At 39.5% G+C, this 22,462-nt stretch overlaps 1 protein-coding gene across 1 annotated transcript; it reads right to left on the bottom strand.

Annotated features, from left to right (window-relative positions):
- Nucleotides 1–11,903: 11,903 nt before the first annotated feature.
- LOC138033372 (histone H1-like) lies at nt 11,904–13,767 on the bottom strand. The gene is made up of 2 exons (XM_068881116.1): nt 13,577–13,767; nt 11,904–12,444 (listed from the first exon to the last, which is right to left on the bottom strand). Exons 1-2 carry the CDS (start codon nt 13,765–13,767, stop codon nt 11,904–11,906), a joined length of 732 nt encoding a protein of 243 aa, XP_068737217.1.
- Between the last annotated feature and the right edge of the window lie 8,695 nt (nt 13,768–22,462).

Genomic DNA, 22,462 nt, shown 5'->3' with positions numbered 1-22,462 from the left:
TCAGGAACCCGACAATGAAGGCTTCCTGACCCGACAGATGAAATGTAAATATTCACCTAAATATTACAACAGAATTTAAAAACCAAAGACGGACGTTTCTTGGCTAAAAAGTACGTTTACTCTAGTAAACGTACTCTAGTAAAAGTACCTTTACTTTAAAAACGACGAAAAAAAAAACATTATTTCCCGCACTTTATTCATTGAAACAGGGTGATCACGTGCACCTTTGTGGTTGCCTATCACGTGATCAATTTCTTCCTTGTGACAGAACATCATGACCTTCCCCTTGATTCATGGAAGTCAGAGACTGCAGAAATGTTAGTGTTTTTGCGCTAGATTGTCATTAATCTTTCGATCAGAATTCGATTCAGAGTAGAATATAAAAACTATGTTATTTTTTTCTTCGTTTGTCTTTTGGCTTGTCTTTTACTGTTAACTCCCAGCTTTTACGGTACTTTTTGGTGCAAAAGTAAGGCCAAATAATTTTTTTTGACCTGGCATCAGATTAGACTGAAAAGAAAAGGAATTATGAAGCGGAAACCTTCCTTGGTGGGTGCAATAAACGTTTGCTTATTGTAACTGCAAGACATGCATGACATACAGGAAAACGTCCGTCAGAGCAATTTGCAGTTAGTTTTTTTGCAGCTATTTATTTATAGAAGAAACGAGTGAATTTTACTCAAGAGCATGTTTTGATATCTTTAAACTGAATTTATTATCGAAGCTTAAAAAAACTAAAAGATCTCAAAATGCAGCTATTTATTTATAGAAGAAACGAGTGAATTTTACTCAAGAGCATGTTTTGTTATCTTTAAACTGAATTTATTATGGAAGCTTACAAAAACTAAAAGATCTCAAAATGGGACAGGACATTACAAAATAATTAAACGTGTGAACGTGTGAGCCAAAGGACCTCTGCTGGCACGACATCTGGGTGACCCCTCAAATGGTCTTAATGATCCCCCACTTGAAAAATTAACTGGAACGCTGCAGTTCGATACCACCCAACTCAGTGCCCTCTGTCTTTGTGTAACAGGTACCACAGGCAACCCAGTGTACGCTCATGGAGCATCTAGTTGTTAAAAAAGCAGATGCCGCGTAAGTTGCATTGAAATGTTAGCTAGGCATCATTAATGGGTGTTAAAGACCTCGAGGTCACAGAAGTTACACATAAGACGTAAACCTGACACTGTCCACAAGTACTTGCCTAACAAGCAAATATTATTCACTGATACCGAATGTGTCTGAGAACCACTGGAGCGTCCGAAAACCGCTTTTGCTTTCGAATCAGTCAATAGTTTACTCTTGAGTAAGTTGTAGCATACTTACGCATTTCCGTATTTATCTTCAATTCTGAAACGCATCGCTAAAAGCAGCGTGAATTACCATTGACTTGAAAGTTACGACGTTTTCTTCTTCCACTTCAATAACTTCAGATACTGGTATCGAAACGCATCGTGAATTACCACTGACTTGAAAGTTACGTTTTTTTCTTCTTCCACTTCAATTTAACATCAATGGAAAATCGCACTTTAGATACTGATATCGAGACTTCGTGTCTCAACCAATCGAAAGAATTAGAAACTTCTAGAGCAAATTTTCGCCCTTACAGTTCAATATTCGCCGGGAAAATGATTTCAATTAACAACTGTTTTATTTCGGGTAAAATGAAGCTTTTGCCAACCCGAGTTTAAATGAATCACAAACCATAACCTCTTAGCACTATTTGGCCAAAATGAAATAAACGAGTGTTGAACACACCAGAACAGCAGCCACGAAATGAAACGCGCGACTTTTTGAATAAACGTCTCAAAGTGTCCCTTTTGGGCTGTGATATACGTACTACTTAAATAATTGACCATTCCCCATAGGAGCTTTTCACGCGCCAATGAAACACAGTCTACGAAACGACAGAACACAACAACAACAACTGTTAAGAATCCCAACTTGCCGGAGGCAAACCAGTTGGCTATTCACAAGTACGGACGAGAAGTTGAACCAGGGACTACCAGGACAAATTCAACGAGTGAACAAGTTTAAGAAACTTTATAAGGCCCACCTGATCTCTTGTCAATCAAATAATATATGTTCTGTTTAATGGTCAAATGTATAGCACGTAACTATTTAATAATAATAATGGAGCTTGTTTAAAATATAATAATAATAATAATAGTAATAATAGTAATAATAATAATAATAATAATAATAATAGTAATAACAATAATAATAATTGCCTCCTTATATTTTTTTGTGTTTGTTACCGCTGCTGTTGTTGATGACGTGTCGTTCTTTCCTTTTGTTTTTGTTTGTCGTTGTTGCTGTTGTTGTTGTCTGTTTGTTTGTATGTTCCTTTTAATTTTTTCCCCCTTTTGCTAAGCTTGTCCTGTATAGATTTCTCACGTGGTTCAGTATATCTCTAACATGCTTAAGTTATATACATGTAATTTTCTTCTGTACATTAGTCCTAGGCTCTACAAATGTTTTCTTTTCTATTTCCTAGTAAAGCTCAGTGTCATTTCTTCGTTTACTTAAAAGTAGGTGGTGGTCAACTAGAAAGCCTTCGCTACTTTGACCACCAGACACACTTTATAGCCTATACTGTAATTATTTTATCTTGTAACCATGTGTTGTGACTATACTTTTCCGCTTTCTATGTTAATGTTATGTAAATAGTGTGAAATAAATGAACCATGAACCATGAGTGGTCAGGACGAGTCTTGAACCAAAGAACTCCTGATCTCAAGACAAGCGTCTTAACCACTGGGCTGCACTGCCTTCCCGGTAGGTGTATGTGATCAACTTCAACTGGACTTGCTCCCAGAAATTAAGAAAACAAATTAAAGCTTCTCCCTTTTCGACATCATGTAAACAAAAACAGTTCCGATAACCCAAACCTAAAAATGGGCGTAAAGCTCAACATATTATTGCAGGAAATAGCAAAGATTTCACTTAAACTGGGCACTGCGTGACGTTTTATTTAAAGGCTCTGGCAACGGAGACATCTCCTGAAAATACAACTTTGGCTGTTTTAATTATAAATCCTGTTCAGATTGTACTAACTTCACTAAAGTGACCGAAAAACTAAATTGTAAACGAACGGTTTGGGAATAAAGAATGAAATATTCACCGATGTAAATTAAATGTTCTAAAATGGGTTCCGCACGTGTACCTTCACCTCGACCATTTTCTCTCTTTAAACCAATAATGGCCGAATTTATACTAGAGAGGAATAAGGGACCAAAATTCGTCTTCGATATTCTTCGTCTGTCAGCACGTCTGTAAGACGTCGTGCTAACAGACGAAAAGCAGACTAATTTTTTCCATAATTCGTCTAAACACCGGATTTACATCAATACGAATTGCAGACGTAATATCCGTCTTAGACAAATTATTCGTCTTTAGTTTAAATTCGGCCATTATTGCTTCTTTCTGGCGTTGTTGTTTACTGCATGCAGTCGTCATCGATTCTTAATTTACCTCCCAAAGACTATATAATCTGAACGCGCATTTCTTGAGACAGGTGTTCTTGTGACCTTGCGTCGATGCAATTCAACTGATATCTTGATTGCCATGTCCTCAAAATTTAAACGAGATTTATAGGGCTTATTTCTAACTCACTGGTAACGGAGCGATAAACTGAACATCCGTTCTATTTTGTTGAAGAGCGATGTTGAAACCGTTTCCACGCCCCTCCCCCTCCCCCCTCTCTTTTCAACCGTTGAAACATGTTGCATCGAAGTTTAATCGGTGTTAAATCGATGTTGAATGAGTTTAAAAGTGTTTAAACTTTGCTTCAACAACCATTCAACATTTATGAATGAAGTTGAAGTTGAAACCATTTGTCTCCCCCTCTTTGAACAATGTTTGGTATGCGCGTGCGCACTAATTGGTCTCTCAAGAACGCATCCTTGTCCGTAACCATAGTAACAACTGCGGCTACATCCAGGCGTCTCGTGAAGCTTTGTTGAATCAAATGTTGATGATGTGTTGAAACCGTTTGCCACTCCAGCAGTCAACATCGTTCAACATCGTTCAACAAAACTGAACGGATGTTGAAGCAAATAGTGAAGTCGTTTGCCCTAGCCTTAAAAGCCAACTCGCACCAGTCAAAGAAAGTCAATTGCAAATGAACACGAAATCAACGCTCAGAGCGGGGAAAAACCCTCAACCAAAGTCACATTTATTTTTAGGTTCCGTTACTGGATTGCGCTTTTCGGAAGTCTATTTACAAAACAAAAGCAGACGGAAAATTACGTACTTTCGAATAAGAAAAAGATTAAAACTGTTCTAAATGAGTAATACACAGTTTGGCGATTTTTATTAAAAGCTAAAGCAACTGGTATGTTTTGAGCGAACAAGACGCCTTAGAGGATTTCAAGTTCTGTCACAGGTCTAAAACTTTCTCTTCGGAAGGCTTTCTGATTTGAAAAGAGAAAATTATAAATAGTTTTTCTTTGTTACGACTAAAGGAGTCACCGTTTAAATGCAAATGAACCAACTGAAGGCGCTGTGCGAAACTGTTACACTAAATCCCATAGCTGAAACGGTGTTGAAAGGCCAATTGCGAGTTATTTTAGGCCTCTTGTGAACTGAGAAAACAAATAAAACTCGAGCGGAAAATTGAGTTTCTTTAGTTTTTGTGAGGAACGAGTATCAAGACGTTTAAAGCAACTAAGTTGCAGCTAGCAGAACTGAACAGATTCAGCGTCACGGGAACTATGTTCACTTTGCCGATTACGGTACGGGTCTTCAATTTGTGTACAAGACACTGAGTTATCTATTGAGCCAGTGTCTAATATAATTCTAATCGATATCATAACATCATTCCACTTTGAAAAATAGAGAAGCAAAAAATGCCAGGACGACCAGTTTAGGCGAGTGTTTAAACGGGCTATACGTAATTTATTTAACACATCTCTTAAATTTGTCATATTATATATCCACGCACGGAAAAAGGAAATTCTTTTCTTTTTTTCTTTTTTTTGTAATATATAGATTTAGCCAAGCCTAAAAGCGGAGCTCCCTGGTTATTTATTCTTACTGCCTGTAGGGTTAGTGAAAATAGGTTTCGACTTGTCCGCGTTTTGATGTTTCCGGTTGCTCCTTTTTCTACTAATTTCATATGTTGACGCCAGCGAAGTCTTCGAAATGTTGACCATGTTGATTAAAGTTTGAAGTTTGAAGCTTTGGACACTCTCGAAAAATCATATATAACAAATATGCTTCGCTCAGTTCGACCCACTACAATGTTAGTACAACAGTATGTATGTAAATTAAACTTAGTTATATGTTATCCACGGTACAAACAAAAGACGTAAAAACAAAACAATCATTCAACCAAGGTCGCCCTGGGAATTCGCACATAGTTCCTCAGTTCTTGAGTTCAACAGCTGTGCAGTGAGAATTTTTCTAATCAAATCATTTTCTTTGCTTTTTTTTCATTGCCTAACTAGTGAATTCCACGGTAGATTTTAAGCTAAAAACCGATATCGCATGAATCACGAAGTGATGAGTACGATATCGGTTTTTCGAGTGAAATTTACTTTGGAATTCACCAGTTTGGCAAAGAATTTTTCTTGAACCGCATGAGTTTTAAAAGAAAACAAGCACACCCTCAGCGAGCGAATGGGAAAGGAAAAATGCCATTTCAGAGTCAACTGTCGATAGCCAGCGAATAGGAATCACGCTAAAATTAGAAGCCATAATATAAAATTGTCTTGTCACTGTCGAGGCACAACGAAAACCAGTTGGGCAAACGGATTAAAAAAGCATTTGTTCGCTCGCATTTTAGAGCAAAACAAACAAACAAATCAATTCTTTTTCCTTATGTCCAAAAGAGTACAGATAATTGTTATTTAATTCCAGTTTATAATAAAAATTCAATTTTCATTCCTGAACAAAGGAAGAGCCGATTAAACCACCGAGAAGAAAAAGAATCATTTTGCAAACGAATCAGTGTGAATGGAATCCAATGCTTTACACCAATATGTGTGTATGTGGCTTCATATGTGGGTTGAGTTTGTTGGCTCTCTTCTCCGCTCCGAGAGATTTTTCGGCTCCGGGTACTACTCCGGTTTTCCCTTCCCCTCAAAAATCAATATTTGATTTGATTTGAGTTAATTTCATTAGTGTCCCCAATTAGTGCTCTAGTGCTAGATCCATTGACACTTAAATAAAGTTAATATTATTATTAATATTATTATTATTATTATTATTATTATTATTATTATTATTATTATTATTATTATTATTTGGCAGAAATACTGTTTTATGATACCCACGATGAACGAATCTCAGTTTTAGAGTTGGACTGGAAAAGCAGCCTATGAAATGGCCAATTCAGGGAAGAAAAATACCTCCTCACATTTCTAGAGCCTCTATTTCAGCCTTCCTCCAGTCCGACAACAAAAATGCAGAACCTGCTTATTCTTTCAGGCCATTTTCGTGGGTTCGCGGTAAAGAAGGGTCCCAAGGAAAGAGTCTCCGATGCGTAAAATTGGCCTGTTTCAAGGCATTTAACATAAAACATCAACCTTTTTGGCCTTAGTATTCACAATTTTTTGCAGGTTTTCCTTCGAAATTTACTCAAATTTGCGTTGATGGTCTCACTGCTGACCTTTGGTTGGAAAGTCGACGCCAGACCCAGAGAATCTTTGCCTCTTTCCGAAGTCTCTTCCCTTGAGAATTCAAAAATGATCGCAAAGCCTGACAACGAGACAAGAATTCTAAACGCTGAGAAACATGCTGGTGACAAAGATACTTCGTTCATCGCTGAAGCAGCAAAGGAAACCAGCTTCGACGGCGATAAAAAAGAAGAAGGAAGAATAGGACAAGCGCGAAAGGAGCTTGACCCATTAGGACTCAACGGCGGAATTCTTGAAGACGGTTTCGAAAACAGACGTTTTCCAAGAAATTCTAGAGATAACAACCCTTGTATGAAACGGTTGGATTATCGCATCATTTATAATTACTTCTTTACAATTCCCGTTTGCAAGAGACACAAGGATTGCAGAAGGGAGATAAAGATTGTAAGGTTTGCAAACGGAAAGGAACTTGGAATTACCTCTAACTGCGTAAGGACATGACTTTGAATTAAGGTGTTCCTCAATCGAGTGTCGTAGAAATCAGAATGGTGGGAAATTAAATAAACTAATTATAGTAACAGCGAAAACCAACCAAATATCGGAAGAGCACGACCATGATGAGAGTCCTTATTTTGATTGCATGGGCGAAATGGTGGCGTTAGCCAATAATAGAGCGATGTAAGGCAACTCATTTAAAAACATAAGCAACAAGAAAAAAGACATTAGGACTAATCCAATTGTACAGAATATTAGGAACACGACGATGGCTACGAGAACATCACAAAAAAAAGGTAAAATCAACACGTAATCAAAAGACATCGGCTTTGCACGCCTCGCATGTGCGTTTAAAGGTTTGGTACATTCGGCTTTACCTTAAAGTTTCTCATCCTGACAACGAGGCCAAATGACCCAATTTTCCGTTATGTGGAGGACTAGAGCAACCCACAGTAAATTTTCAATTTGCTCTCTTAACACTCTCACCCTTTGTATCGTTTATCCTTGGAATGCTGGTTCACATTGCAAAATTATAAAACTGTGCCAGACGTACGTATTGTCACTGAAATTGAGAAATGCGATCATATCATGCCAGCTCTGAAACAGTTGCACTGGCTCGAAGTGCATTAAGGTTAAGAGATGCCGCAATGGCCTTTTAAGTGCCTTAAAGGTTTAGCTCAATCGTACTTGAGCGACAGAAAGATGAGACATCCACAACCGAAACACTAGAAATAAGAATTTGTTGCAGATTCCCAAGGTCAGCGCATTTTTTATATAGAGCCGTTACAGTGTGGTACAATCTGTCCGAGAGCGTTAGGCGCGGCCCAAACGTCGACCTTCACATGAGACGATTGGAACTAAATAGAACGAATTAAGTTCATGACCAGTCCGACATTTGACTCAAAGTTCGACGAACTGTATTTGGATCGACCAACACGTTCTACCAGTCTGCCCTCAGATGGATAGAAAGCGTGAAAATCGAGTCTGGAAAAATTGCCGTACTTCTCATGAGTCGAAGTTAACTCTCAATTTAATAATTTGTGTGATAATGTATATTTTCGCTTTTGCATTTGGTTCGACGTTAAGTTCGACGTTTGATCCAACATTCTTAATTTAGGTCGACCCAAACTACCATTTAGTTCGTGTCATGTGAAGTTCGACGTTTTGTCCCGGGCCTTAGGTCAAGTCCCTTTTCTAGTTTTAACGTTGTTATAAAGAAACATTTTTAAGAGGAATTAATAAATTTTTATTTATAATTATTACAGATATTTTAATATTACTATAATTTTTATTCTGTATTCTTTTCGATAATTAAATCTTCTAAGCTGTAATTAAACTCTTGAAAGCCCTATAGGAGAATTTATAGAATAGAATATTATAGAATAGTTATAGTTCACACTTTCCATGCCGTACGAATAATCGAGAAATAATGAGAATAAGGGAAAGCATTTTTTTAGTTAGCTGCCGCCGTTTTCCTTGAATTCAGTGAAGTTCACTATTTTCTGTTACATGGCAACCACCTATTTTGGTCCTAGGTTCCTTTTGAAAGAAAATGATATACATTTAGGAAAGATGAGAAGAGATTGGTATTTGACGTGTAGAGTTTTTCACCCCCTATAACAATCACATTCGCTTAAAGTGCAGGGGAGTAGGGGAGGCGCAGTGTTGAGAGCACTCGCCTCCCACCAATGATGCCCGGGTTCGATTCCCGGTCCGAAAGCAAAGAAATCTCCTAAAAAGCCCACAGCCAAAAAGCCAACAGCAACGAAACCAGAAGCGAAGGAACCCGCGGCCAAGACTGGTGCGAAGAAACCAGTGAAGAAACTCGCGGCTATAAAGCTCGTCAAAAAGCCATCTGCCAAAAAGACAGCTAAGAAGTGAAGAGCTTTCCTGGTCAAATTCTCGCATAAAACGGCTCTTTTAAAATCCACCAAATAAATGAAAACAATGACCAATATAGGCTTGTTGACTGAAATAATTACGACGCCGTTAACAATAATTCAAGTTATTTTTGTATTTCGGCCGTAAGCATCACTTATCTGAATGAAATGATAAATCGGTTTCACATTCCCAAGAGATACAGTAAACACCCACATATAAGAACCTTGAATTTAAGAACATGCATGTTAGGCTAAAAACCCCTATACATAAGAACCAGTTGAGCCTAAGGAAATTAAACAGGTTCTCATTTTAGAAAATGACCTTGAAATTTCAAGCGTCTGGAACAAATTTTAAACTGCGCAGATCTTGTTTAAAACCTTTATTTCATGGTTATGATTGAAATATAAACGTATCAGCTTCCTCATTAGAGGAAATGTCATACCATATGTATCATTCAGTAGATATCTTTTGTGGAAATAAGAACCGATTTAAGACCTTAGATAGCCTAAAACTACTGTAAATACCATTAGGGACTTTAAGCTGGGGGTACCATGGAAATACGCAAATTGTTCTGGTCAGCGGCACACCTTAACGAAAACACAAAATGCCGGCAACTTTTAAATGGTTTTCGCCATGAGTCTTGTCGACAACGAAATAAGTTAGAACTCAGAGCGAATACTATAAACTTAGCTTTCAAACTCGGCTCACCTTTTGGAGAGTTCTCATTTCATAATATATATTTTGCCAGAACCAAACGTACTGAAGTTGCACTCGATGTGAAATGGTCGTTTTCGTGAAGGTTAATAGATCTTAATATTCGCAACTGGCGAATCCCAGACGACTAAATTTTGTTTACAAAAGATGTTGTGCCCCAAGTCAAAGACCAGGCGGCTTTCCTGTGACTGTAGCGATTAATTAATCTATTAAGAAATTATCTGTTTGCCATTTAGTGGAGTGAGTCTGTAATAAATAAGTAAGTAAATAAATAAATAAGTGAACAATGCGAGCCGAACAAGCGACATGTCAACGCGAAGTTAGTGTGAAAATTATACGACTTACCTCTGTCGCTTCATGCAAGTTACACTCTGAATCCAACCAGTCTCAAAACTCCTTGCGAAAAGCTTCATATATAACCAATTCTCTGCTTCGCCTGGATACCCATCGTTGTTTTTTACTATGAGGGAAAGGGAGCTTGAAGCTTTCTCAGCTCGAGTCAGCAAACTGCACACTACTCCACTCACAATGAATCCCTTGTACCGCTATTCGTTACGGACGTGGTTTAAGTATTAAAAACCCGTTTCAGGGAATCAAACTCACAAAAAGAGAGCACGATCAATAATATTTCTATCATGCAAAACACCGATCTTTTATAGAACTCTAAGAACACACATCCTAAAGGTGATGACCACTGACCAGTTACTGTGACGTCACAAAATTGCCCTTTAAGCTACTCGCTTTGGCGACCTCTACTACGGCGTTTGTGGATGCGTAGACCCTGGGTGAAAACATCACCGTTGTCCGCCAATTTTGAACTTTAAGCATTAGCGGCGAAAACAGTGTCTACGGCGTTTCCCACTTACTTGCTTTCTCTCTGAAATTGCCAGCGCAAATTCAAGTAAGTTCTAAATGACCTCCTTTAAGCAGATGATACACGATTCAACATCTTGCAACATTTGTTGCTCAACAAATGTTGAACAATGTTGCACAAACGTGTTGAACGGAATAGAGCTGGTCTCTATTTTCGTTCAACATCGTTAGACAACATTCAACGTGTTGAATGGCATATTTCAACATTCATTCTTTGCTTTCTTCACCTTCTTTTCTTTCTTGGTCAACTTCAAGGAGCCCTGAAGCACCAACACCCTTTGTGTGCAGAAGCTTTCCGTTTGCAGCAGCTCTCTTCAAAGCCATCTTGAGGTGTGATCCGACTTCTCCAATCTTGTAGTGGTTTTCAAGAACTGAAGAATGCGAAGATTTTGAAGAGGGAACCGAATGAAAGAGCATCGAGACATACTCAGTTTGAACTGAAAAACATCACTGTTGATGAAAATAAATTCCCATTCCTGGCTTAGAACCCCATTGCAGTATATTTTTATCATCTTATGGAAATACTCGAATAGGCACCACACCGGAGCTGTGTGCGGCGCTTATTCGAGTAAATAAGGTAATCACATTTTGGTGGTATTAATTTTCAAGACCCATTTAAGCCATATACAAACAGATTTGTTTAACGCTCCAATATGACCTCCTTTTCGGCCGAAACATACCTCTTGAGGGCTTTAAACTGAGTAAATGTTAACTTTAAGGTAGAATCTTCTGTCCCCATGGCCACAAGTTATGACATTTCCTGATTAGAAACTTGCGAGTGTAAGAACACAGGCTTACACCTAGTTCGGTCGCATTTGTATCGACGAATGTGTTTCCGTCATAGTCAGAAGGAATATATTTGCTCCTCAACATTCCAATGAAGCCGAGCCCCAATGCTTCAGATGGCTTGTTCTGCAAAATTCTTTACATTATAATTCCTTTGTTGACTGTCCTTTCAAACCTCTATACATCTGTAAACTCGTCTTACGGTGTTCTCGCTAGTATAGCTTCGCACGCATTGACCGGGTATGGAATTTACTGATTTGACATATACTGAGAGTTATCAAAAAGGAAAGAAGCATAGCTAGGTGCACGTGGTGGCTCAAGATCAACGCTATCTATGCTAGTTCGTGAAACTTTTTCGTCGAGAAAATCAACGACGCACTAGAAAAAGTTATCATTAATTCAGACTTAGTCATGTTAACATCCGAAATACACAAATCACCTCAATTATTTTCGAGGGCGTTGTAATTATTTTAGTCAACGAGCGCAATATATTCTATGGGTCATTGCTTTCATATATTTGGTGGCTCCTAAAAGAGCCGTTTTGTGGTTCTAAGTGATCAGGAAAGCTCCTCACTTCTTACATGACTTCTTAGCGGCAGGCTTTTTGGAGGGCTTTATAGCTGCGGCGTTGTTGATTGGTTTCTTGGTCGATTTCTTTGCAGCAGCCTTCTTGACCTCGGATTGCTTCCCCACTGGTTTGATTGCCGCTGGCTTTTTGGCTACGGACTTTTTCGGTGACTTCTTTGTTTTTTTCTCGGCGCGTTGTTTGACGGCTGGTTTCTTTGCAACTGGCTTCTTTGCTTTCTTCACCTTCTTTTCTTCCTTTGGCAACTTGAAGGAGCCCGATGCGCCAACACCTTTTGTGTGCAGAAGCTTTCCGTTTGCAGCAGCTCTCTTCAAAGCCATCTTGACGTATGAGCCGACTTCTCTAATTTTGTAGTTGCTCTTGATGTATTTCTCGATGCCTTGGCGCGAAGAACCACCTCGCTCTTTTAGAGCAGAAATGGCAGCCTTGATCATATCAAAGTATGGTGGATGGTCAGCGGCCCTTTGTTGCTTTGTAGCCGCCTTTTGCTGGTTCTGGATTGGACATATCGAAATTCTTGTATACCTACGAACAAATCGAACACTGAACTGGTCTCCGTCAATTGCGCGCTGATTAAACGCACTTTATGTGGACCGCCCTGGAAACAAATTTTTGGCATGGCATGTGCCATGTTAAGTATATTCGCTGGACTTTCTTTAAAGAAAACTGCCATTAAAACGTCATTCCTGACAAGTGAAATGACATAACTCCAGCATTTATCTGTTTGGCCAAGTGTTTACCGAAAACACTTGAGAACTAGTTAAAGGAAAGAATGAGATTTTTAGCTTTTGTTGTTCTAGGGTAGGTATTGTATGAGGACCTTTTGCTCTTTTCACTGGGATTTTCTTTCATTGCACATCGTGTCACTGCATTTCATAGACTTTATCTTGAAAGGATACTCCTATTTAACGCGTAGGTGTAATAAAATAGCACAGTCAAGCTCACTTTGAATGTCCTTTTTCCACTGAAAATGACCCAAGAAAGACAAGCTTTGTAGGTCTCCATTGATGAAAGTGAACTATGAAATCATCCGTCCTTTGATTTGCTCGTTTGTCATCTCAGAGTATTCATGGCTACCCTTCTATAAGAGGTTTTTTTATCTTGCTGTTTTCATTTACCGGGAGAAAATGATCTCAAGGTGAACGGATTAGTGATAAAATAGTTGCAACGGAGCTTGAAAGAGAATTCATTTATGCTTGGACGAGATAGAAATGAAAATTGATAAGACATAAAGGCTCTGAGAATTTTAGATGACTCGACCTTGCTTTAATTTATATATTCTTTGCGAAAAAATATTTATCCCAGATACGCCTCTCTTAGCCTGCGCAATATCTAACAGGCTTGAGTTACGTCGTTAATATACCGGATTCTCGAAACGTCATCTCACTAAACTTTCTTATTGGCGTAGCTGGCGGGATATTTGATAACGGGATTATTTCAAGAAGCGCAAATAAATCGATGGTTACTCCGTTGTTTTTGGGCCCCGAGTGCTAGCGGATGTGAAGCGGCGAAGCCGCGAGGGAGTAATTTTGTTAGCGACCTTCAGACTGAAGTACCATAACGCCTACGAGTACGAGTTTTCCATTCTGGGCACGCGCGTTGCGTTTAAAGAACGAAAAGTTTCGAAATGCGCATGCTCACAACTGAGAACCCTTACTTGTAGTCGTCCAGAACGACTAGGAGTTCGAATACTTTGATTTCTTTGCAACTGGCTTCTTTGCTTTCTCCACCTACTTTTTTTCCTTTGGCAACTTGACGGAGCCCGCGATTGCAAACCTTTACGTGGAGTTTCAATTGTCTTCGACCCAGATGTGAGCTCCATTTAGGGTTTTCTGTCCCCAGAGCCATAAATTATGACATTTCCTGATTAGAAACTTGTGAGTGTAAAAACACAGGCTTACACCTAGTAGTTCGATCGCATTTGTTACAAGTAGCCTGAGACACATACTTTGACAATGTATCGACGAATGTGTTTCCGTCATTGTCAGAAGGAATATGTTCGCTCCTCAACATTCCAGTTTTCAATGAAGCCGAGCCTGTTGTCCTTTTGATGGCTTTTTCTGCAAAATTCTTTACATTATAATTGCTTTGTTGACTGTCTTTTCAAAACTCCATCCACCTAAAGTATAAACTCGTGGTTAATTTTCTTTGCATCCTAATTTCTTCCTAGGAAACGTTCCAAATACTAAACAAGGAAACGAAGAAGCTGTTTTAATCTGCTACCCCCCAAAACACCTTGGATTACGCTGAGATGCGCCACTTCATCGAGCAAAACAACATATTTCTTCCGCTTGCTTTTTTTTATTCAAGATGCGGCGAGCGCACTTAGACAATGGACCATTCTACTGTTCTGTGCTCAGTTACCAGGCCTTTGTATAAAAGCGAGGCTGGAGTTGACCTTGCTTTGATACAAACCTTAGTGCTTTCCTTGCGTAAATTAAAACACTTAGCTAGCATTACAACAACATGATTTACATAAGAAAAGCACTGAGTATCAAAGAAGGTCAACTCCAGCCTCGCCTGGTAACTGAGCACAGAACTGTAAATAATGGTATATTCGAAAAAGCTTTCAAGCCAGGAAAGAAAAGAAAGAGAACAAAAAAATCAGTTGCAGTAGGCGAGTAAGCGATGCTCATAACGTGAGAGAGTGCAACTGAGAGCATGAGAAAACAGTCGAAATAGCGGTGAAAAGTAACGAGAGAGCCTAAGAAAGTGTCTTAATAAGGAGACAAAAATCATATAGTGACGAGCAGCGGAGGAAAGAGCAAGCAATGACCCGAGCACGAGAAAAAAGGCTGAATAATGCTGACGAAAAACAAACGTAAAGGGCAAAAAGAGCACGGTAAAATAGATTACAATTTATAGTATGTGAGCAAACTAGATAAAAAATATATCTGAAACCAAAACAAAAATAAATAATAATTGAGGAGATCAGATTTGCTTTTAGGCTTGTCTAAATATTATGTGATTAGTTTTTTTGATAATAGTATCTCATCATATTGAATGAACATCCACAGCTCTAGATCTGCACTCTGAATCTCGCACGATATTTCGTCATAGTCATGGTTTAGTTACCCAAGAGATGCTTCGGAGTCGTAACTCGTTGAACCGCTCTCGTGCAAGCCACGATACACCACAGAGGACAGACCACAATACCGCCGGGTAACTCCATGCCCTACTCTTTGCGAACAGTGTGTGGGTTGTTTTACGTCCCACAGGGTTGTGAGACGGGGCCCACGATTCATTGTCGCTATCCGAGAAGACCAGACAGTCTAACCATTTGCAGATGGTGCGCGGTAGTTTAGAGTCGTGATAAGCGTTAAGTGTCGCTCAGCTAAAGGAGATAATCTTCTCAACTTTCATTTCATTCTATTCCGGACCTCAAATACTGATATATATGAAAAACATCATATAATAATTGTAATTTTAAAAATCACTGATTCATGATTCATCTTGTTCGGGAGAAACTTGGATTCGTAATAGTCATTGACAGGGCTCCTTTCTTTGATCAGCTCCGAGATGGCTTGATAACTACCAAGTCCCCTTACCCCCCCCCCCCCCCCTTACTTTCAAACGTACTCCGCGACCCTTGGTTGGTAGCGCGAAGTAAATTATACATGCGTAAAAAATTCTCGGGACTTTAAAGAACCCACACGGCTATCCAACGGAATGGCAATCACATTTCGACAAAACCTTACTGAACTCCACCTAAAGAAATGCTACACCTCAAATAGAGTTTCAGCTTTAAGTCAATATTTCACCTTCCTTTAAAGGACTACATATATCTAAACAAATAAGATTTTTAATTTCTTAAATAAACTTATTTAGTTCCAAAGAGAAAGAAACCGTAATAAGCTTAAATAGATATTTCCTAAATGAAATAGATTCAAAGGAACTAAGTAAATAAGTTAAACAGTAAAGCCAATGACAATAACGTGACAAGCGGCCGATGCAAACTTGATTTCGTTCAGTTTGGTTCCTACTTTTCCAAAATTAATCGGTCCATAGTTTGTTAGGTTAAACGTCGCCCAGAAACATGCCTATTCCAATATTTTAAAACCTTCTTAGCGCTCGCCTCAACTTTTTCATCATTTCAGAACGCTTTTTCTTGCCGCCGCAGACCCAGATCCCAGGAGGACACTTCTGGGTGTCATTGTTCAATTCAGCGTTGTCATTATCATTGTCATTTGTGATAGCGGGACTTCTCCTGTCGTTCGGCCCTTGAAGAACATCCTCAGGTTCCGAGGCGTGGTCCCTGTCATAGCTGACGGCCACGTCGTCTGGCGCGGGGGGATTGGACTGCAAGCACGTCCATACCCCTGGGACACATTGCTTGTTTTTCCCACCGCCGAGTCGCGTCGAAAGGTCGGGAGCTACTCTTCTCTGAACTTCACTGGGAATCCTTTCGTCTTCTTGGGGGCTTTCAGGTTCGTCGAGAGCTCGCTTGAGTCTATCCAATGGAATACTATTGGATACAGAGATTCCAAGCACCACCAAGATGACTGTTGTGTTCAAGTAAAATAGTTTCATCTGCTCGTAAAGAAAACAAAATTGTATGTACTGATAAGTGAAATGTAAAATGCATGGTATGTTTACTGCGTGTTTTCTACTGCCTAAGTTGGAAAAAGGAAATTTTCGTCCCCAGAGCCCTGCACGGCTTTTGATTTGATCAAAAGTCCATTACCTAGATCCTCCATACATATCATAAAGTGTTTTTATTCACGTGATCAGTAACCTTGTTTTTCCACCGAAACAAAAGAAAACGTTTGCATGATAATAGAGCTCAATTCCCAGAGGATTAATTAGTTGGGTACACCAACATGGCTGCCGTGCCGTCACGTAAAAACAATCTATACCCTCGAGTCAACCCTGTCCAATATATTTTTATTTTCATAACAGCTATATCTCTTCATCATTTTGAAATACCTTCGTGTTTTGGTTGTGCTGCACGTGATGTAATCAGTGGCCGACCATGGGTCTCTAATGATTGGCTATTGTAAAAACACCAGTGATAACCCACTGGCAGGTGCTACTAGAAATAGAAAGATACGGGACAGGGTTGACTCAGAGGGTTAATATAGAAGATGGAGGCTCCTGTTAATGGATGGGCTGTTATATGCCTGGGAATGAGGATAAAGTCCTCGAATCAGGAGTCAGCAAATTGCCTAATTTTCATTGGTAATTTTATGTATGAATTTTTCAAGAGTACAAGATGGTCAAAAAGACATCGGGTGTAGTTTTGATCTTCTAGCAATATCCGATGTCGCTTCAATGAACGATTTTGTTGGTGCAAAGTAGGGAAACAACAGGAGCCAACAACCAGGATCCTCAAACTCCAATTCTAGGTTTATGCAACGGCATTTTAACAGATCAAGCTATTTTTCAGTAGACGAGTTTTTAAATAAGATTTAGCTTTTTACAAGTGCCTATTCTCAATCCCATGGGTATAATAATTTTCACATACAAGACTTGTAGTTAGCTGGAAAGGTCTGGTTTTGCGGGCAAATCAATCAAAAAATAAATCGGTCTGTAAGAATACAACCAATCTTGTACTCTCCTGGTCATGGGCTCCTTGAAACAGTTAAAATAATCGGGCTCGATTGCCTCTACTGTGTTGATTTCTTAGGTTTTATTGGATAAACAATTGTGCTCGGGCTCCCGTCGATGATTTTTTGTAGCGCATGTTTAATATTCATCTTTGGCAATGTTAGAGCGTAAGTAATTACTTTGGCCAATCAAAAAGGACGGAGACAATCCAGTAAACTAAAAGTCAAAGTAATTACACGAAGCCGACACAAAGCGCGGGAAAATCTGCACGCGCGAGCCACGATTGGTTTTGGTTTCACTTGTGATTGGTTGAAAAAGTGGCACGAGAACTTTGAACCAATCACTGAGTGAAGTAATGCAAAACCAAAGCAATTCGCTAATTACTTTTGACACTTAATCGAAAACAGCTCTAAGACAAATGTGAACGATAAACATTTGGGAACATTTTCCTCAAAAGTGAAAACAAGCCAGTGGCGTTAATTCTTCTAATCAAACGGAAAGAACTCAGAAAAATCTCTATTGGATAAAAGAAACATGTAGATCACTATGGCGAGGTCTGTATGTGAAAAGCCCTTGCCTTAATTGGAGTTTGCAACAACATACTTGTGTTCCTCCAAGGGCTTTCATAACTAATTAGGAAATGGACATAGCATCGAGCAGAGATTGACAAAGAAAACCAGTCCACTACGGTAGACAACGATCTTTGTATCAACTTCCGAATCATGGTATTAGAAAGGCAATGATCCATTTGCAGCTGGCGATCACATGGTACAAAAACCGTCATACGTACAGAGCAAATTGCAGACTGGGAAATCTAAAACAAAGCAAGTCAACTTAAATTTCTTTGTTTTAGAATGTCCCAGTACGCAATTTGCTCTCCAGTATGGCGGTTTTTGTACCATGTGATCGCTACAACCGGTTGGCACTCCCGTTCAAGAACACCTTTTCTAGCTTTCCACTTCCCCCTTCACTCTCCCTCTCTTACTGTTGACTGTTAAAGTTTTAGCATTTTTTGTAACGCAAGCAAAATTGATAAGTGAGAGATGGGTGCTGCATAGTGGGAGAAAATTTGTAAATTAACAACGCCCCAAGAACGTGAAGTGTCTCCACTAATTTTGCAACTTGTTGTAGCTGTAAAGAGCCTATTTATTATGTTTAATCTTGTGTTCCTCACTGTTTCCACATCAAAGTGAAATGCAACAGTTCAAAACACCTTCTTATCGTCATGTGCTCTTTTACCGCCGTTGTCTGCCATACGGTCTTGTTTCTCTTTCTGCTTTCTCGAAAAGAAAAGTCTTTCATGTTTAGGAAATGTTCGATAATTGAGAGCCACTGATGGATAGGACTTCACAAGAGGGCTACGACTGACTTATGAGTAACACGCGGGAGAACAAGAACAATATACGAATAAAAATCGTACTTGAAATACTAGTGACACCACTGTAACAATTAAGTAATATGGGGAAATTACAAGCCGAGTACGTATAAGGTGACTAACACAAGGGAAAACATGTACACACGTAGCCACCAGTATTTGTCCAAATACATGCGTTTCACGTTTAAAAAAACACAAATTACACGAGACAGAACCCTTTTTTCTTCAATGCATCCACGTGCTTTAAGACCAGATCACACTGGGAACTTACTGAACGTCAGAGCTCACCGTTGAAAAAAACCGACTTGATCTGCTCGTGCTTTCATTTCAAAGAAATAAGTACACATTGCGTACGTGTGGTAGTGCAGTAACTTGACACAATGCTTTATTCCATAACTGTCAACTGAGCTGCGTTTTTTTTCCAGGACGTAATACGTAAAATACTAAACCCAGAAAGATTGAAGGAAATGAATGCCGGAATCGAGGAAGATTGGCTTCGAGGCTGACATGAAGTTCAACATCTTTTTCACAGCAAGTTTAAGCGAGTACTCTGAGCGTAAGTTAAGCCTCTTTATGAAACATTGGACCATAAATTGGAAAGTTAGACGAGACTTACCTGTAAGTTGAAGTTTGACTTGAATACCATCTCATAAAGAGTAGTAACCGAAGGTGTCTGACCTGAAGAACTAACCTAGTCTGCCGCGAGTGACGTCACAATCATTGTTTCAAATCCTCCTCCTCCTCATCGTGGAGGAACAAAAAAGCACAGAAAGTAATTCCATAAAGAGGAATAGTAACCAAGGCCTGAGAACTCGAAACAAGCACAGGGAGGGAAAGGTGGGCACGTCAGACACCTTCGGTTACTACTCTTTATGAGATAGAGTTCAAGTCAAACTTCAACTTACAGGTAAGTCTCGTGTAACTTTCCAATTCTATCTCATAAACCGTAACCTGCCTTTGTTTCGACCGCCACTGAGGCTCTGGTTGGCACATTAATGACAATAGGTGACGTGAACGATATCTTCGCTATATAAGAATTCTAAAAACAAGGGCTTGACCCGGGGAGAGTGGAGGGAAGTCCCTCTGACTACACAATACAGCCCATTTCGAAGGATAAACGCTGTAGTGTCTTTGAGTAGAAATACACTATTGTAGCGTACTCAGAAAAGCGTCACTTGTGATAGAGTACCCAGATAATGGGCCATGCAATCAGCTTGAGCTGATTTTGCACTCTGTGCATCCTATTGGCAACACGGGTGGACCAGCAGCTGGCTGCCTGGAGTCCAGACCAAAGGCCGCTGACCCATCATTGGTAGCACTCGAGTATACTAAGCCTGAGTGGCCCATGCTGGCACCACTAGGATGCCCTTGGTCTGGTCGGCCTCTATCTTACCCAGACAATTGGGGATTAGAATTTCTGTGCAGCGATTCCTGCTACCGAGACTGCAAGAAACATTAGTTGCACAGGTAATGCCCCAGCCACTAGCACTCGCATCAGTTTGAAAAATCACTAGTGGATAACCAATGTAACGAAATGCCTGGTGGACATTCTGAAACCACATTTGTAACTCAGTGCCCCTGTATTATGGGCCAAGGCTAGAAAATTTATCCCGTCTTAAATAACGGTAATGTAATTTCCCAAATTGGACCCCTGGCAGTGAAGACAATACCTTTCCGATAACCTGAACAACAAAGTGAATAGTAAACTCCTTCTCACTGAGAGCTTCTAAACACAAGAGTTTCAGCTTCCCTTTCTTTTTATCGGATAGTTACACCCTCAACGAGAATCTAAAATGGTAAGACTAAATCGTTTTCAGTGGTTTCTATACTGCTAACAAAATTTAACCACATTTCAAGTTAGGTTTATTAGCGCATAACAGTTTTTTATTTTTAATATGTGTTCTCAATTCTAGACATGTGTCTAGTTTCATCCCCATCGAAAGCGTACACCCCAGCAGCGGTAATTGTTGATGTGAAAAAGCCTTGCTACGTGTATTGAGCAACATCTGAAAGTTTCGTTGGCTTATTCTAAATTAAACGCTTCCCGTGTGAAAGCAAACAAATGCGTTTGCTGAAGCGTCGAAGACGGCTGTCGTTGAAGAAAGAAAGTGAAAAAGGAACGCTTGTCGAATATTTCTTTGTCGCATGTTCAAGATTTTTGTCTTTTTTACATTTGCTCTGGCTGATTTTTTCCACCTAGTTTGATTGACTAGAAAATCTATAAGTATTAAGTGACTTGAGTTTCTGACGCACTTATGTCCTACATGGCCTACTACCTATTGAACCACAAGACTGTTTACCATAGTTCATCTTACATTTGAATTTCTCGAAGCAGAAAGGTCACACTACATTGAGAAAGTGATCGGGGATCGAAGAACTTGGTAAGTCGAACACGTTTGTTGACTATTGTACGTCATAATACGTCATATCCAAGATGGTGCTCTCCAAGTCACGAAAGAGGCAACTTCAAAGTGCTCTTGTCACATTTTAACAGGGAACTGGACAAAACAGCAATTATTTTCGAATTCCTGGAGAAAGGTTTTCGTAATTTAGAGAAACTTTTTCTGAACCGTACTTTCCCTTTAATAAGATGTTTAAGACCTGCCAAAAAACGGTTTGATTCACCGAAGCCTGGTCAACAATCATAGAAGATAGCAGACCACCCTCTGGCTGGTCTTGAGGCTGTTAAGGGCCCACAATGGAGTCACTTGCCTTGAACATGATCTAACAGAAGCTAAAAGCAGGCTACTGCAGGCTCTGCTAACGTAGATGCAGACGCTGTCTAGAAAGCATCATTCACATCATAAATGGCAACTTAACCTTGAGCTGTTTGATAGGCTTTGCCAGACATTTTCTCATTAATTAAGCACTGATTTGCTTACCACAGCTCTCACTGCTCAGCTACCAAGGTTTGCCTCATGGCGACCAGATCCCAGGTCTGCTCTTATGAATGCCTTAGGAGGTCACAGCCAAATGAATATTATTATACACTCCCTCTTTTTGAGGTTTGCAGACCGTTCTTTGGCTGGTCTTCAGGCTGTAAAGCGCTTCGGCTAGACAACATCATGAATGGTGAATGCCTTAACAACGTTACTCTAGGTGAACTTGGGATAAATGTGACTATAACATAGATCACGTCTTCTTTGAAATGTATCGTACAATGAAATTCGGACGGTTCAAGCTGGCGAACACGCGCCACATGGTACTAATGCGAATACCTACACGTGGTCATTCTAGGTAATTTTCCATAAACGTGACTATTACATAGTTCACTTCACCTTTGAAATTTATCGTAACGAGAATGCCCAAGACGATGTCATTCTAGGTGAATTTTTGCATAAACGTGACTTTTACATAGTTCCCTTCACCTTTCATACGTATTTTACAAACTCAAATAAGAGAATTCCCGTCCAACGACAAAAGGGCTATGTCAGAGGAGGCCTCAAAAGCTAAAATACCACAAATGGAGGCGAAATTTTTCTAAAATGGCGGACACGCGTGTTCACCAATTCGGTATCAAAGAACACCATAACAAGGTCATTCTAGACTAAATAGACACAAGTAACTCGTACAAAACTCATTTCACCTCCAGCAAAGAAAAGTAAAGGGGAAAAGGAAAAA

This window comes from Montipora capricornis, chromosome 2 (assembly GCF_036669925.1).
Source record: "Montipora capricornis isolate CH-2021 chromosome 2, ASM3666992v2, whole genome shotgun sequence".
Classification (NCBI taxonomy): Eukaryota; Metazoa; Cnidaria; class Anthozoa; order Scleractinia; family Acroporidae; genus Montipora; species Montipora capricornis.
This window is presented reverse-complemented; position numbering and strand designations above follow the sequence as displayed.

Bases quoted from the DNA above. Each gene is read 5' to 3' on its own strand.
- LOC138033372 (XM_068881116.1), bottom strand. From the start codon at position 13,767: ATGGCTCTGGGGACAGAAAACCCTAAATGGAGCTCACATCTGGGTCGA. The intron at 12,445-13,576 runs GTAAGGGTTCTC...ATTTGTTCGTAG, and splicing joins GTCGTTCTGGACGACTACAA to GTATACAAGAATTTCGATAT.